Raw genomic sequence first — 15,628 nt, forward strand, 5'->3', positions numbered from 1 at the left:
CCTAGCAGTCAGAACTGTTTTAACAGAAAACAGATCCTAAAAGAACAGGGACAAGGGCACCTGAGACATAAATTGGGTTAGAATTCCTTACACGGTGTAAGGTCCTGTGTTGAGGTAGACTCAATTAACAGTGAAAACCAGAGCAACTACGGTACCTAAGGAATAGAGCCCTTGTTGGCTGACCCAACCTAGTCTTATGAGAGTTATAACTTGATACCCCTAAAGTTACAGATCCAAAATAACCCCAGTGCAGCTAAAGGGAAATCCCGTGACTCCTTGTACTCCTAGCAATTTCCCCGCAGTCAGTTGTGCATAAAACCACTTTCATTAAAGGTACTTGCATCAAATTGTGCTCCTTGCACTTCCATTTAGTTGTGCTCTGCTCCTCTCAGTCCTTCCTGCTTTACATTTTGCATTAATCACTGCTGCACCTATTCATGCAGGGGAACCCATCAACCCAACTAACCTTTTATTGCTTTTGTAAATAAATATACCACTTCTTTTTTAAATCTGGCTGTTTAAAGTCACTAGCCTGGCACACCAAAATAGAGCAGATCCAATAGCAATAGGTGGACTGAGGCAGGTGTCCCAGACAGGGAGGACCAATGTGGTGCCATGGGATTCTGCTTGAACCTCCTTTTGAAGATTAGAGCCTGCTGAGACTGAAGCAGATAGTCTATATAATACTGTATGTTTAACATGAGAGAAATGAGAATCTTATTATAGAAAATGCTTCTATTTTACAACTCCACAAGGCTTGGGATGTAACTCCTCTCTGTAGTTTAGATTGTAATGGGAGCAAATACAGTCTGTCAAATCCTTACTGGGATTATAGTTGATAATTTAAGGTGGCCATACACGGGCAGATTAAAGCTGCCGATATTGGTCCTGTAGACCGATTCGGCAGTTTATCTTCCCATGTGTGGGGGCTCCCAACGGGTCCTCCCGATCGATATCAGGCCAAATAACAGACCCAGAACAGAATTTTAAGGATGATAGAGGAAATGATACACACACACCAACCTTATTTCCCAATCCAAACAGCATTAAAGGGGTAGTTCAAATTGAAACTACATTTAAGTATGATGTAGACAGTAATGATCTAAGGCAGTGCTGTCCAACTTCTGTGGTACCGAGGGCCAAAATGTTACTGGCCTATGTGGTGGAGGGCTGATAATGGAAGTCAGTGTTGGCCACTCCCTCTTTTAAACCACACCCACTGTAAACCACACCCATGTTACCACAAGAACTTTTAAGATCATATCCACATTAACGGTGGTAACACACCAAAAAACCAAATGGTTGGTGCTCACTGCAGGGAAATTGAAGTCATGTTAAAACATACCCTTAAATCCATATGCCTCATCCTCCCCTGTGGATAATACAACCCCCCAACACATGATTTAACACCTATGGGGCCCTTAACAACAATTTCCAAATTCTAATAAACCCCAAGAACAAACCCTTAACAGGCTTACATTCCACAGGTAGCGTAGGGCAAGCAGAGAATGGCACACTCAAGCAGTACTGGGCAAGCAGAGAATGGCACACACAAACAGCATTGAGCAAGCAGAGAATGGCACACACAAGCAGCACTGGGCAATTAGAGAATGGCACACACAAGCAGCACTGGGCAAGTAGAGAATGGCACACACAAGCAGCATTGGACAAGCAGAGAATGGCACACACAAGCAGCACTGAGTAAGCAGAGAATGGCACACACAAGCAGCACTGAGTAAGCAGAGAATGGCACACACAAGCAGCACTGAGTAAGCAGAGGGAGGGACATAGGGAGGGAAGGCAGAACATCGCAAGAGACACGGAAAGCTATCATTCTAATATGTACTACATACAGTGACACAGTCCTGGTGCCCCATTAGCATTTTAAATAAGGTGTGAACAGGTGAACAATGTGGGCAGTTTCAGTCTGGGTCACAGGTGTGAACAGTACAGGCCTTTAGGATATAAACAATAGAGGTGTCACAAGTGTGAACAATACAGGGGGATCACAGGTGTGAATAATACAGGGGGGTCACAGGTGTGAACAATACAGGGGATTAGCCTGAATTTGAGGTTTAAACAGTGCAGGGGCCTGTTAATCTCTGTAGTGATACCTTTTAAAGTTTACATATGGTAAGAAGGCACAGCATGTGGGGGCCACAGAAGGGGGGTCGGCCCAAGGGCCGCCAGTTGGACAGTCCTGGTCTAAGGCAAACAACCTGGAGTTTTGTTTTTTTATTGGATTATTTGTCTTTTCATATCTCCAAAATATCAGCAGTTATGTGGGTGCTTTGGTCCTATCTACCCCAGCAACCAAGCAGTGGTTTGAAAGAGAGACAGAAAGATGATTAGAGGAAGGCTGTCAAAGAAAGATAGCAAAAAGTAAGATAAAATGAAGTTTTCACAAACGAGTTGTGCAACACTTTTTTAAAAAAAAAGAAACTTGAGATTATCATGATAACTAACAGTCAGTGTTGCTTTATGAAGGACAGATTTTTTCACACAGGGCTGTTGCAATAAATGTGGGTTACTTCTCACCACTTCATCAGTTCATCAGTCACGTGGACATTTTCTGTAGAATCTAAGGGATTTTGGCAAGATTATTTATATGTGAATAAAGAACTGTCTAATGAATTGGGTTGTAAGTGGTGTGCCAAGGGTTTTTACGTAATTTAAGGCCCTGAGTAACTTGAAGATCCATTTAAGAGACCCCCTACACTTAATTAAAGTTATAATTCATAATTTTCCTGTTTTGTAGATTTTTTTCCAGTTTGTTCAAATTGATTTAAAGAAGAATTAAACCCTAAAAATTAATATTGCTAAAAATGCCATATTTTATATACTGAACTTATTGCACCAGCCTAAACTTTCAGTTTTTCAATAGCAGCAATGATCCAGGACTTCAAACTTGTCACAGGGGGACCAAAAGATGATTAGGAGACGCCTACCAAAGCAAGATAGTTAACAAAAAGTAAATGCTAATAACATTTCGGTCTCACCAAGCAATAATTATTTTATTCATCAGGGTCAGTGACCCCCAACAACGGGGCACAATGGGGCACATCCCTAGTAAAATAGATGCCTAAGTGGGTCCTTATGGGGACCTTGTGCTTATGTAACCCCTGTAGTTCTCATAGTGTACACCAGATGGCACTGTGTCAGAGTATAAAGGTCTTGGAAACCATGAGGTCTGGGTCCATTGCTTTAGTCCAATCAAGCAGGCTGGAAGGGAATGGGTAGTGTGATCCTAGGTGAATTGGCCCTAGTAATTAGATAGCATACTCGTTTATAGATCACTCTAGGTGTGATAGAGAGGATATATAGTTGAGCAGCTCAAGGCTCCACCGAGGATATTAGAGGGATTAAGATTCTAGTGTATTACTGACCCGGAGTAGGGACTAAAGTGTTGAGACTAGGGATTGTAGGAATTCCCCTAGACTGCCACTGAAAGAGATCCTGAAAACTGGGCAATACCGCTCACAAGCTGCAACTCTCTCTGTTGTGTATTCCCTGGCCTGCAGGCAGGGGCGTAACTATAGAGGAAGCAGACCCTGCGGTTGCAGGGGGGCCCAGGAGTGTAGGGGGCCCAGTGAGACCCTAATTAATTAGCAATTTTAATATATCTTGGTAAAATAGGCCAACTTATAAATATTTTAGGGCCCTAAATTGAATTTGCTATGGGGCCCAGTAACAACTAGTTACGCCACTGCCTGCAGGGATTCGGCCTATACTTGTTCTGTGAGTATATGCTACCTTTATGCTGTCTGATTGTTCTAAACTCCATTGTGGATATGTGCTATGTGCTATGTTCTATGTTAAATAAAGACAGTTCGTTGGTTAAGCATTAAAGAACTACTGGCGCCCATCCTTTGTGCTATTGCACCTGGTTACAGTTGCACTACACCCTGCCCCCACCCCGCTGCGAGGGCTTACCCCTGAGAGAGAGGGCCTCATTTGTGGTATTATCCCACACTGAACGTAGCTAAAACTAACCACAGCAAAGTCAGTTTACTATAGCGCTACACTTGTATGACAAATACTGAACTTCTGCACAATTGCATGCGATTTGGAACAAACTATGCATGCAGTTGCTGTAATTTTGCCAAATCAAGTGTGCAGTAGGTTCAGTGCAACTGAACCACATCCATCACCTCTTGTGACCACAAAGATGCTGGAATGCTGGGCAAAAAAAATGGTGATTGCGTACAAAATTGCTTTGCTCACTGCACTAATAATGAACCTAATAACCATAACCCTCTACGGGTCCAAGTTCATAAAATGTACCCGATTTTCACTCCAGCCCCCTACATATGAATATAGCAAAGCTGTACTTCTCTCATATGCAGAGACAATGTTCCTCTTAAAGGAAACCACATAAAAAAAACTGTCACAGTTTTTTTTTCAGAGTCACTTGTTTTTCAGTTGTGTAATGAAATTGGGAAGCAGAGAAAAGTCATTTGATGTGTTTGTGGTCACTTCTAAGAAGGGGAACATCACTTTTCTGTTTGTTCCGTTGGTTGAAATGACCAGCAGGCGACACTGTTGTTTCAATGACATTATATTAATGTGTTAATGTAAAAACTACTAATGCCTTGAAAAATATGTCAAAAAATAATGTGCTCAAAACAGCAATTTTACCTTATTTTATTTTGAGGGTTAGAGTTCCATGAAGCACATCATGGATTGCAGGAGAGGGAAGGAAGCAGCAGGGGAATTGGGGATAACCGTTATGAAGACAGATATGACAGTTTGGGTTTTTGTGCATAAAAGAAGTGGAATCTGGGAGGGGAGATGAGATTCTTTCTGTTGCCTGAATACTTTATCAGTAAAAGTGGCAGATTTATAAACATTGGGAAATGATCCGGTGTTTTCCAAAAGCTTATTATTTGCAATGTTTGTGCAAAAACCGAAAGAAAGAATACAAATATCACATGGGTGGCAGTTAGAATAACATTTCTCCCAGGGTGAAAAAAAACTGTTGACTTTTAGAATCATTGTGGGAGAACTTATGGTTTGGCCATAGATTATACTAGTTTTTAGCATGGGAGACTAAAACCGCAGTGGCCAAACACAGATTCTGGGGGAAACTCGAATACAGGACAATATTTCTACATTCCCCATATAATATTTGCAATGGCAAAATGCGAAATTAAAAGGTAAAGCTGTTCTTACAAGAAGCACAGTTCCAGCTGCAAGAAACAGTAATTAAAATGGACATTTCAACCAGACACAAAAAGCTGTAAAATAAAAGTCATTTTCAAATTAAACATGAAATCCAATTAAAATTTTTTATTAAAGCATTCATTGATGTTGTAAACTCATTTAAACATCTCAGCTATAAATCAAATATTGTCTGCCCCTCCTCTATGCCTTAAGCTGGCCACAGACGCAAAGATCCGATTTCCGAAAGTGAAATTACTTTCACTTTCCATTCAGCACTTCCTACATGTCACTGCTCTCCCCACATTCCCCCGTTCTCTTCACCATTTAATTGTGTAACCAGGACATGGGGATGGACACCAGGTCCCCCATTCTGGTGCACAAACAAGATTCTGAGATGATACAAGGCTTGTCTTAATAACAGTGTCCACAAAATGGCTGCTGCCTGTTTGCTATAATTATGAATTCCCAGACTGATTGAAACAAGACTCAAATAATTTATATAGTGTAATTAATAGGGATGCACCGAATCCAGGATTCGGTTCGGGATTCAGTCAGGATTCGGCCTTTTTCTGCAGGATTCGGATTCGGCCGAATCCTTCTGTCCAGCCGAACCAAATCCGAATACTAATTTGCATATGCAAATTAGGGGCAGAGAGGGAAATCGTGTGACTTTTTGTCACAAAACAAGGAAGTAAAAAATGTCTTCCCCTTCCCACCCCTAATTTGCATATGCAAATTAGGGTTCGGATTCGGTTCGGTATTCGGCCGAATCCTTCGTGAAGGATTCGGGGGTTTGGCCGAATCCAGAATAGTGGATTCAGTGCATCCCTAGTAATTAAAGTTAATTTTGCTTGACTAACGTTATAATATAGGATTTTGAATACATTTTTGGGTGACGAGTCCCCTTTAACATACAGTATGGCTTCTTTTAGCTGCGACCACTAGAGGTCAGAGATGTAATGAGAAGACAGAAAGGCCATTTATAAACTACAAACAGCCCACAGTACAGTCAGTTTTCTTTTGAGTTTCAGCCACAAGATGGCAGGGAAGCAGTGATAGAATTAAGGACAGTGGTGTATTAAGAGTTTCCAGCATAAGAGAGAACTATTTTCAGTTTTAGCCACAAGATGGCACAAAGTACAGAAACAATTGAGAAATTGAATTTAGAATAATGCCATTCTAAACAATTAGAAAAATTAAAGATGCAAAACAGCTTTGCATACTGTGATATAATTTGCTAGAGATTATTACACCACAAATCTGTATTAGTGCAATGATGTTTATGGGTGGGTCACACAAGTTTTCTTAAAGAGGTGGTTCCCCATAAAATTCACTTTTTGTATGTTATAGAATGGATAATTGGAAGCAATTTTCCAATTGGTCTTCATTATTTATCGTTTTTGAATTATTTGCCTTCTTCTGACTTTTCCAGCTTTCAAATGGGGGTCACTGACCCCATCTAAAAACAAATGCTCTGTAAGGCTACAAATGTATTGTTATTGTTCCTTTTATTGCTTATCTTTCTATTCAAGCCTATCCTATTCAAATCAATACATGGTTGCTAGGATAATTTGGACCCTATCAACCAGATTTCTGAAATGGCAAGTTTGAGAGCTGCTGAATAAAAAGCTGAATAACTGAAAAACTACAAATAATAAAAAATGAAAACCAATTGCAAATTGTCTCAGAATATCACTCGCTACATCATACTAAAAGCTAATTTAAAGGTGTACCACATCATACACTTTTTCAGTTTAGTTTTTTTTCCAGATTGTTCACCAGAAATAAAGACTTTTTTTAAATTGCTTTCCATTTTTTTATTTTTTTACCATTTTCCCAGAATCTAAGTTTAAAAATTAATGTTTAATGTATCTGCTGTTTCATTCTGTCTGCTCAGTAAGTCAGGTGTGGAAATGTATCAATAAAATATTAAGATTTTGCAATATTTAGTTGATACATTTCTCAGCAGCATCTCTGGACTATTAGCAACTATTGTATCAATTCTAACAGCTGCCTGTAATGAAACCCAGAGATTCTGCTCAGCAGGGACAAAGATAAGAAATGTATCAACAGTTTACAGGGTCAGCGACCCCCCCCCCTCCCAGAGCTGCTTTAGAAGGTGAAAAATGAAACTTTATACTTCGTTATTAGAAAAATGGTAACACATAGAAAAAAAGAAAGTAATTGGTAATAGTCTTTATTTCTGGTGATTTATCTGAAACCAACTGAACTGAAAAGAAGTTTGGAAGATAAACAACCTCTTTAAAGTATAAGTAAACCTTTAAAATAAGTGATTTTAAGATCTTTTAAGATCTTTTGCAATGTACATTCATTATTATTTTTTTCTTTATTTCCAAGATATTAAAGGTTACATGTGCTTTTAATATGAATGAATTTTGTTACAACAGCGCCACCTACAGGTCAATTACTGACCAGTCTGACCACCAAGTAGTCAAGGAAGTTGTCAGGAGAAAGAAAGAGGCTGCTCTGATGTTCTTCTGCTTAGGAAAGATTTGAGAAAGGTTTTTTTTTCTCCTAACCAGAAGATCATCAGAGATGCCTCTTTATTTCTCTTGAAGTTAAAAGAAGTTATATATAGCACATGTACAATATTAGTATGACGGGAAATTTTATCTTAAAATTAATATTAAAGGGCTTATCAATTAAAGCAACATTTACCCCCCGAATTCCAGCAGCTACTCACAAAACAGCGTGCAATGATACTTCAATGAGATTTACCATTGCAGGCACAAATTAGCATCCATGGTAAATCCCATGCAAGTTCCATTTCCCATTTTTCTTCTGTATCTATGTGTGCAGCAAAGACTAATTACCTTGTGTTTTGCAATAGAAGAGTGTACCTCTAGAAATAGCTTTTGTGTGTAATATTGTGTTTTGCAGTATTCATCTATCAATCATCTATTAAGAGAGAGATTGGTCAAGACTAAGGGCAGTGGCCAACGGGAAATTTCACTAGTTGATCTGCACCAAACTGCAAATTAGCAAAAAAGCAATCACATAGGTCCAGACAGTGTCTCGTCCCCTCTTTTTGATTTGAACTTTTTTTTCTGATTTATACTGTGTAATGAATGAAAACTGAAATCTACAGGTGAAGTCAGTAGGAAGGCATTGAGTGCAGTTAGGATAGGACTGTAGCATCAATGGAGACATTTAGCGGTTTGCCTTTTGGCATTTTATTAGGATGTAAATTCTAGAATTTCATACAGTTATTTTGGAATATCTCAATATTTCCTAAACTATTCTTGAGTTTTTTTTGAAGGTCATCAATTCCAATCTGAGAAACATCATTTGTTGACATTATATTTTCCCCAATCCCTGCCCCTGATTTGATTGGTTTGCCATTATTATCTACACAGCAATAAGCATTCCACACATGGCTGGGAATATTCACACGGTCAGTATTCGTCCTATTGATCCACTTATCGCCCGGTACGATGCCAGTAACCACATACATAGTGGTGCATTCTTTAGCATACTTGATCATATGTAGTTCATAAGATTTCCATTTGCCTCTGTTGAAGTTAGCATTCATTGGCACCACATTGGTCAGCGTGAATGTCGCATCCTGCTCATTTTTGTCTGCCTGATGGCACACGGGACTTAAATGACCTCTGTCATAGCCAGTCCTTTCATAATCAGCATTAACAGCTTGACTTGACTCAATAAGTGTTCTGGGGTCTTTTTTAATGCCATGCTCTGTTATCTGTTTTTTAGTAGCTGCTTCACTCAGCATTGCTTTGTTCAACTCCCTATGAACCAGCTGAAAGTACAACAGAGTTTACATTACATTTTATTCAGTAAATTCCCAAGCTGTGCCAATGAAAGGTGCATAAGGAGCTTTTGTTCAGACAAAACATATTAATTACTCAGTAGGTAAGGCTAAAAGTGACACAGAACCAGTTATACATTCCCATTTCAGCCCCTATGCTGGCAGTTGCCTCTTTTTCTTTTTGCATCCAGAACTGTTGTGTTGGCTGCTGCATGAACACACTTGACTGATATTGTGAATAAGTGCTAAACTTTGCATTTTCACCACCATAATCAGTTAAGTGCAGGACCGCCATTAGGGGGACAAGGGTTGTACCGGGGGTGCAGCTATCCTGGGCCTGGATGGTTGGTTAAGAGTGTTAAGGGGGAAGGGTTGACTTACTCCAGGGGGGAAGTGGGACCTTGATGTAGCTGGAGGCGGGCTGTGATGTAGCAGGGGCTGGGTGAGATGTCAGGGACATGGCTGTGACAAGGCAATTGGCCAATCATGCATCAGTTTGCCTATTTTGGAAAACCGGCAGGCAGTTTTGACCCAAACAGCACTTCAAAAACTGGGCTGTTCGCGTCAAAAAAACGGACAGGGGGCAACCCTATAAGGGGAGCCCGGCTGTGTTGCACTAAATTGGATTAGCCAGCCGCCCCCCCTCATTGAGCTGTAGGCTTCTGAAGGGAGGGTGGAAGCTCAGGTATTTACATTTTTTTTAATAGCTTTCTGTACTCTGATTTGCCAGTGAAGTGTAAGTCCCGTTTAAGCCAGCTGAGGATTGAATGGGTGAGGTTTGAACCTCCCCTCCAGTTTAACCAATCCCCATGCTGCTTAACTGGGACTTACATCATGTAATGTCATTGATAAATCAGAGCACAGAAAGCTGATAGAAGAAAAGAGGATGCAGGCACTGGAGCTCCCCCAAACTCTAAAGCTCAAGGGGGACAAGCCTCCTTTAAGTCCTAAAACTAGCATATAGGAAGCTGTGTAGGGGGAAATATGCAGACATTCAATCTCATGCCTTTCACTTCAAGTCTGCTGCTCAGTAATACCAGGGGCTCAGATAATCCAAGTAAATCAGGGCCCCTGGCCACCAATATGTGTTAGATTACTGGGGGTGATAATATCCTTGTACTGGGCCCCACAATTTCTGATGGCAGCCCTGGTCATGCAGGAGCGAACACAACAGTTCCAGATGCTAAAAGGGGTGGAGGCTACTGCCAACATAGGGGCTGAAATTGGCCTGCATATTTCAGCAGGATACATTCAGCCCCCATATGGCACTAAGATAAGTGTCTGCATTATTCATCTGTCTACGCATTTCTAATCTGCCTGCCCTATAACCTTGTGTGTGTGTCATACTCTGCCCGCCCTATGCTCCCTGTGTGTGCCATACACTGCCTGCCCTATGTTCCCTGTGTTTGCAATACACTGCCTGTCCTGTGCTCCATGTGTGCCATACTCTGCTTTCCCTATGCTCCCTGTGTGCCATACTCTGCCTGCCCTATGCTCCCTGTGTGTGCCATACTCTACCTGCCCTATGCTCCATGTGTGTGCCATACTCTGCCTGCCATATGCTCCCTGTGTGTGCCATACTCTGCCTTCCCTATGCTCCCTGTGTGTCATACTCTGCCTGCCTTATGCTCCCTGTGTGTGCCATACTCTGCCTGCCCTATGCACCCTGTGTGTGCCATACTCTGCCTGCCCTATGCACCCTGTGTGTGCCATACTCTGCCTGCTGTATGCTCATTGTGCCATACTCTGCCTGCCCTATGCTCCCTGCGTGTGCCATACTCTGCCTGCCCTATGTTCCCTATGTGTGCTATACTCTGCCTGCCCTATGCTCCCTGCGTGTGCCATACTCTGCCTGCCTTATGTTCCCTATGTGTGCCATACTCTGCCTGTTCTATGCTCCCTGTTTGTGTCATACTCTGCCTGCCCTATGCTCATTGTGCCATACTCTGCCTGCCCTATGCTCCCTAAAACAAAAAATGACAAGAAAAAAACATTTTACTCTTTTAACTTTCTCTTTCCCTATGCTGCATGTGGGAGTTGAGTCTGGTTGGGGTTTGCTCTCAAGGTTTGTTATGGGATCCCTAAGGTGTATAATTATGTATGTCATATGTCATAATTTGATATTTGGTATGTCATAATTTGACTTAATAATCTTTTTTCATATATGAACAATGGGTAATAATCCTGAAGTTAGCACCAGCGCATTTGGTTTTTTGGTTTGGAACCCCCATTAATATGTATATTGTGTATATTGTCTCATGCTTTAAAATAAGGGAGTGATCAACACTGGCTTCCAGTATTGGTCCTCCACCACATAACCCAGAAAAATTTAAGCCCTTGGTACCACAGAAGTTGGACCCTAAATCAGCATCTTTCTCTTTCTTCTTACCCTCGCCACCCACTCCATTCCATTATCATCACCAATCCATAAACATCTCCCTTCTGTCTCTCTACCAAACCCCATGATTATCTTCTTTTATTTCCAAGACCCAGTCCTCTACCATCAACCCAATTAATTACTTTTTCCAGCCTGGCCCAGTCCCATGTCTTCACACCCCCTCTTTCAGTATGCCCCCAGTCCCTACCTCAATTCCTCATTACCTGTCTTCTATCCTCCATACCCCCACAATATAAGTATCTAACCTCAAGCTGAAAAAGGCTGTGCTTGGGCATGAAATGTTATTTGTTGTTAGAGATCTGAGCAGGGTTGGACTGGGTCAGACCCACGTGCCTATCTTTTGTTCTGCTACCGGGGGCCATGAGGGAGGTCAGTGGGCAGTGCCAACAGTGGGTCTGGGGCGGGGGCCCACCGGATTTTTTCCCGGTACCCCTTATGCCCAGTCCGACCCTGGGTCTGAGTCATATGATACCAGTAAAGGCTAGATTATACTTTTACTTACCTGAGGTTCAACATTGAAAGTGCTTTTCCTCTGATCTAAACATGAAGATCTCCTGTCCAAGATGTAGGCTGAATAGAGGGGAATGCGCCTCCTTCTGTCATACAGGGAAGCAAAGTTACAGGGTCAGCGAAGTTATTAGAGATGAGAGGTTCAGCCATATGGACTATGGCAATGAACAGCCAACCCAGACTCAGCATCATCTTCATACTCACTAAATGGCAACCAAAACACAGAGACACTAATAGCCTGTGTAGTAGGTACAGGACAAAGAATGACTCTCTATATACTGTTTTGTATTACTTAGAATAGGACAATTTAAAGAGCCCTTAACATATAATATACAAAACACACTGCATAGATACAAGTGATAGAACATCTGGCTTATCGCTATCATAAATTAATATCGGTTAATGTGTGTTATAAAACCAAACCCAGTTTCTTTGTAACATCTCATTTAAGACACAAAAGTTCCTGTTTTTCCTTAGAACTGTATAAAACAACAGACACTAGATGGAGGTAGACATTCTGCACTATACTAGATAATGTATATTAGGTAGTAGGAGAACATCTTGTTATGTAACACATACTAGTCGTTGCATTTATTTGAACCCTTTCGCCATCAGCAGAATTTCAGACATTGGGCCAGATTCAATTCATGGAGAAAAAGGGTTATCATGTGAAAACATATGGACGAGGATCAATGTGAGATGCAATTCTATTCAGATAACTTATTAAGTATGTGAAAACTCTATTAAAGGAGAAGGAAAGGCTTGCTGCACTTGGGGGTGCCAAATATTAGGCACCCCCAAGTGATTGTATTGACTTACCTGAAACACCGGCCCAGTGCTCCCATCAGGAGAAAACTGCACCGGCCTGGGGTTAAAGCAATAAGCACCACGGAGCAATCTTCTTCCATCTTCAAATTTTCCAGGGCAAACACAAACGCAGTGGAAAGACATATTTACCAATTTTTCGCAGGAAAGATTGTAAATGTTATGTCTATGGTCACCTTAACAAGATCTAAGATGAGGAGCTACTGTGGCCAATAATGAAGGCCTGGAGCAGGGCTGTGAACATCCGGAATGGTATGGTAACTGTAGTATGTAAAATGCAGCAATTCTAGCCAAATTCTTCTAAATTTACACCTTACAAACATGCATACCTATACAGTTTTTCCACTAACCAGCCAATCACAAATATATACCTGCTGCTCCAGGACTTTCTGCCTCTCAATGAACTCGGAATACTGACATTCCCAGAATGCTTTGCATGAACATATCAGTAGCTGCTACTCAAAGTCATCTGGATCTTTACATTTCTTACAAAGCCCTAAATAAATCCTCCAATCCTTATAACTAACTAGCGCTAGCAGTACTAACCTGCAAACTCATTCACAGTGGCACCGCAATGAGGGATGTCCATGTGTGTCTGTGTGTATATATATGTGTGCGTATGTGTGTAGTGATGCAACAAGCAGGTGATATCTAGATTTTAAATTCCGAGGAAATTAATAATAACATTATTAATCAACTTTTTCTTTAGAAATCAAATAGGAAGAGGCAGAATAACAACAATAAACAAGCTTAATATTTAAGTCAATTGTCATTGAAGACTTTATTTATATTGTTTGATTCCTTAAAGTGGACATGTCAACCAGGCACAAAAATCTGTATAATAAAAGTCCTTTTCAAATTAAACATGAAATCAAATTTCTATTTTTTATTAAAGAATTCATAGCTGTTGTAAACTCATTTAAAAATCTCAGCTGTCAATCAAATATTGTCTGCCCCTCCTCTATGCCTTAGGCAGACAATTACTTTCACTTTCCATTCAGCACTTCCTAGATGTCACTGCTCTCCCCACATTCCCTGATCTCTTCACCATTTAATTGTGTAGCCAGGACATGGGGATGGACATCAGGTCCCCCATTCTGGTGCACAAACAAGATTCTGAGATGATACAAGGCTTGTCTTAACCCTTTAACCGCCAAGCACGTACGGCGTACGTGCTGGCGGTTCAGGGCTCAGGCTGCCAAGAACGTACCTCGTACGTTCTTTTGCAGCTGAGCCCTTCTCTCTGCATCGGCGGCTTTTGCCGCCTCTGCAGAGAGTCAGGAGGGTAGACAGCCCCCTGGGCAACGTGGCTGGGGGGCTGTCAAGTCGGATCTGCGACGCGATTGTCGCAGATCCGACTTCAAAGTAGCAGAAGCGCAATGTAAGCGCTGCTGCTGCTGGCTTACCTCCTCCTCGTCGCACCACGCGCCCAGTCACTTCCTGCTGCGCAGTAACTCTGCAGACACGCTGCCAGGAGTCGTCCTTCGGTTCCAGCGATCCTCCTGCTACAAAAACGGTAAGTGCACTTTTTTTTACACACTTACCTGCACTTACACATACCTACAGTACATTTATACACTTACATGAACATTTTAGTAAAAATTTGTGTTTTTTTATTTTTTATTTTTTTATTTTAGCACACTTAGTCGATTTTGTACACTTAATTACATGTATTTGCACACTCAGACAACTTTTATTAGTGCACAAATATGTATACACAAAAACTCACAAACAGGGTTTTTTTTTTTTTTTTTTACTTATTCATTGTCCTGTTTGTTTTGCCTAAAAGCATGTTATTTTGACAGCGTGACTATTGGATAATCGATTTCGGCCACTAATTACGCTGCCGGATCAATTATTTTGTTATTTCATTGATTTACGCTATTTTTGTGGTTTTATTGCAATTTTATCCATGCATTATTGTTCCTTATGTATCTTTAGTATAGTTTTGCTGTTTGGTGCTTTGGTATAGAAAGATTTATTTTACTTAGTTTGATTCGCCAGAATATATGCTTTCCAAAAATATATGGGTTTCTGGGGGTCTTTTTACAGTTTTGGGGTCTTATGGCACATAACGCACAGTTGGGGCTCTCTTTTCTGCAGCTTAGTTGGCTAGCGTGAAAATTCATAGGCATGTTTTTCATTTGGGGTCCGTACACGCCACATACTTTGGTAAATCTATGCATATTGGGCATCAAACTATTTAGTAGACCTCTGACGTCCATATTTAGGGTGATTTTTCTTTATACGTAAAACAGTGTGTGTGATAAATGCGGCAAACTGCAACAATTTTAGGCGATTTTCAGAAATGTAAAAACCTCTGCGTTTAGAAAAGCTTTGCAGTTTGGTGTAGAAAGACGTCTTTATCTTTTTTGGATTCGTCAGAATGTGTACTTTCGAAAAATATATGGTTTTGGGGGGGTCTTTGCTGTTAGGAGGGTCTTGAGGCATATAATATGAAGTCAAGGGTCTATGTTCACAGAAGGCGAATCGGCAGCAGAGAAAAATCATATGCACTATTTTCATTTTGGGTCCGCACATGCCAGCATATTGGGCATCAAACGGTTCAATTGACCCATGGCATCAGTATTTATGGTGTTTTAGAATTGTATGTAAGAAATTGGGTGAGATAAATGCGGCCAATTGCAATATTTTTAGGCAATTTTCAAAAATGTAAAAACTGTTGCTTTTATCGCCAAATTTAGGAAAGGCTTGCGGCTTGGTACTTTGGAGTACAAGGACATGCATACCCAATTTGGATTCGTGGGAATGTGTACTTTCCGAAAATATATGGTTTTCTGGGGTGAATGCACTTTTTTTTACCTTTGCTCCCCCCAAAACTATGTATATGTGTTGATTTTGCAGTACCTGAAATGACAGACCATATGGGGGTCTTCCTTTTGGGGCCCCCTATATGCCACGTGCTTGGGTACATCTATACA

The 15,628-nt window shown here is 40.9% G+C and overlaps 1 protein-coding gene across 1 annotated transcript; it reads right to left on the bottom strand.

The window, feature by feature from the left end:
* Positions 1–8,119: 8,119 nt before the first annotated feature.
* LOC108710347 (endonuclease domain-containing 1 protein) lies at positions 8,120–12,059 on the bottom strand. The gene is given in 3 exon segments (XM_041587110.1): positions 8,120–8,944; positions 11,854–11,975; positions 11,978–12,059. Coding segments are annotated over 3 exon segments (774 nt in total). The 3' UTR covers positions 8,120–8,374.
* Positions 12,060–15,628: the final 3,569 nt, after the last annotated feature.

The sequence above is a fragment of the Xenopus laevis genome, chromosome 3L (genome assembly GCF_017654675.1).
Source record: "Xenopus laevis strain J_2021 chromosome 3L, Xenopus_laevis_v10.1, whole genome shotgun sequence".
NCBI lineage: Eukaryota > Metazoa > Chordata > Amphibia > Anura > Pipidae > Xenopus > Xenopus laevis.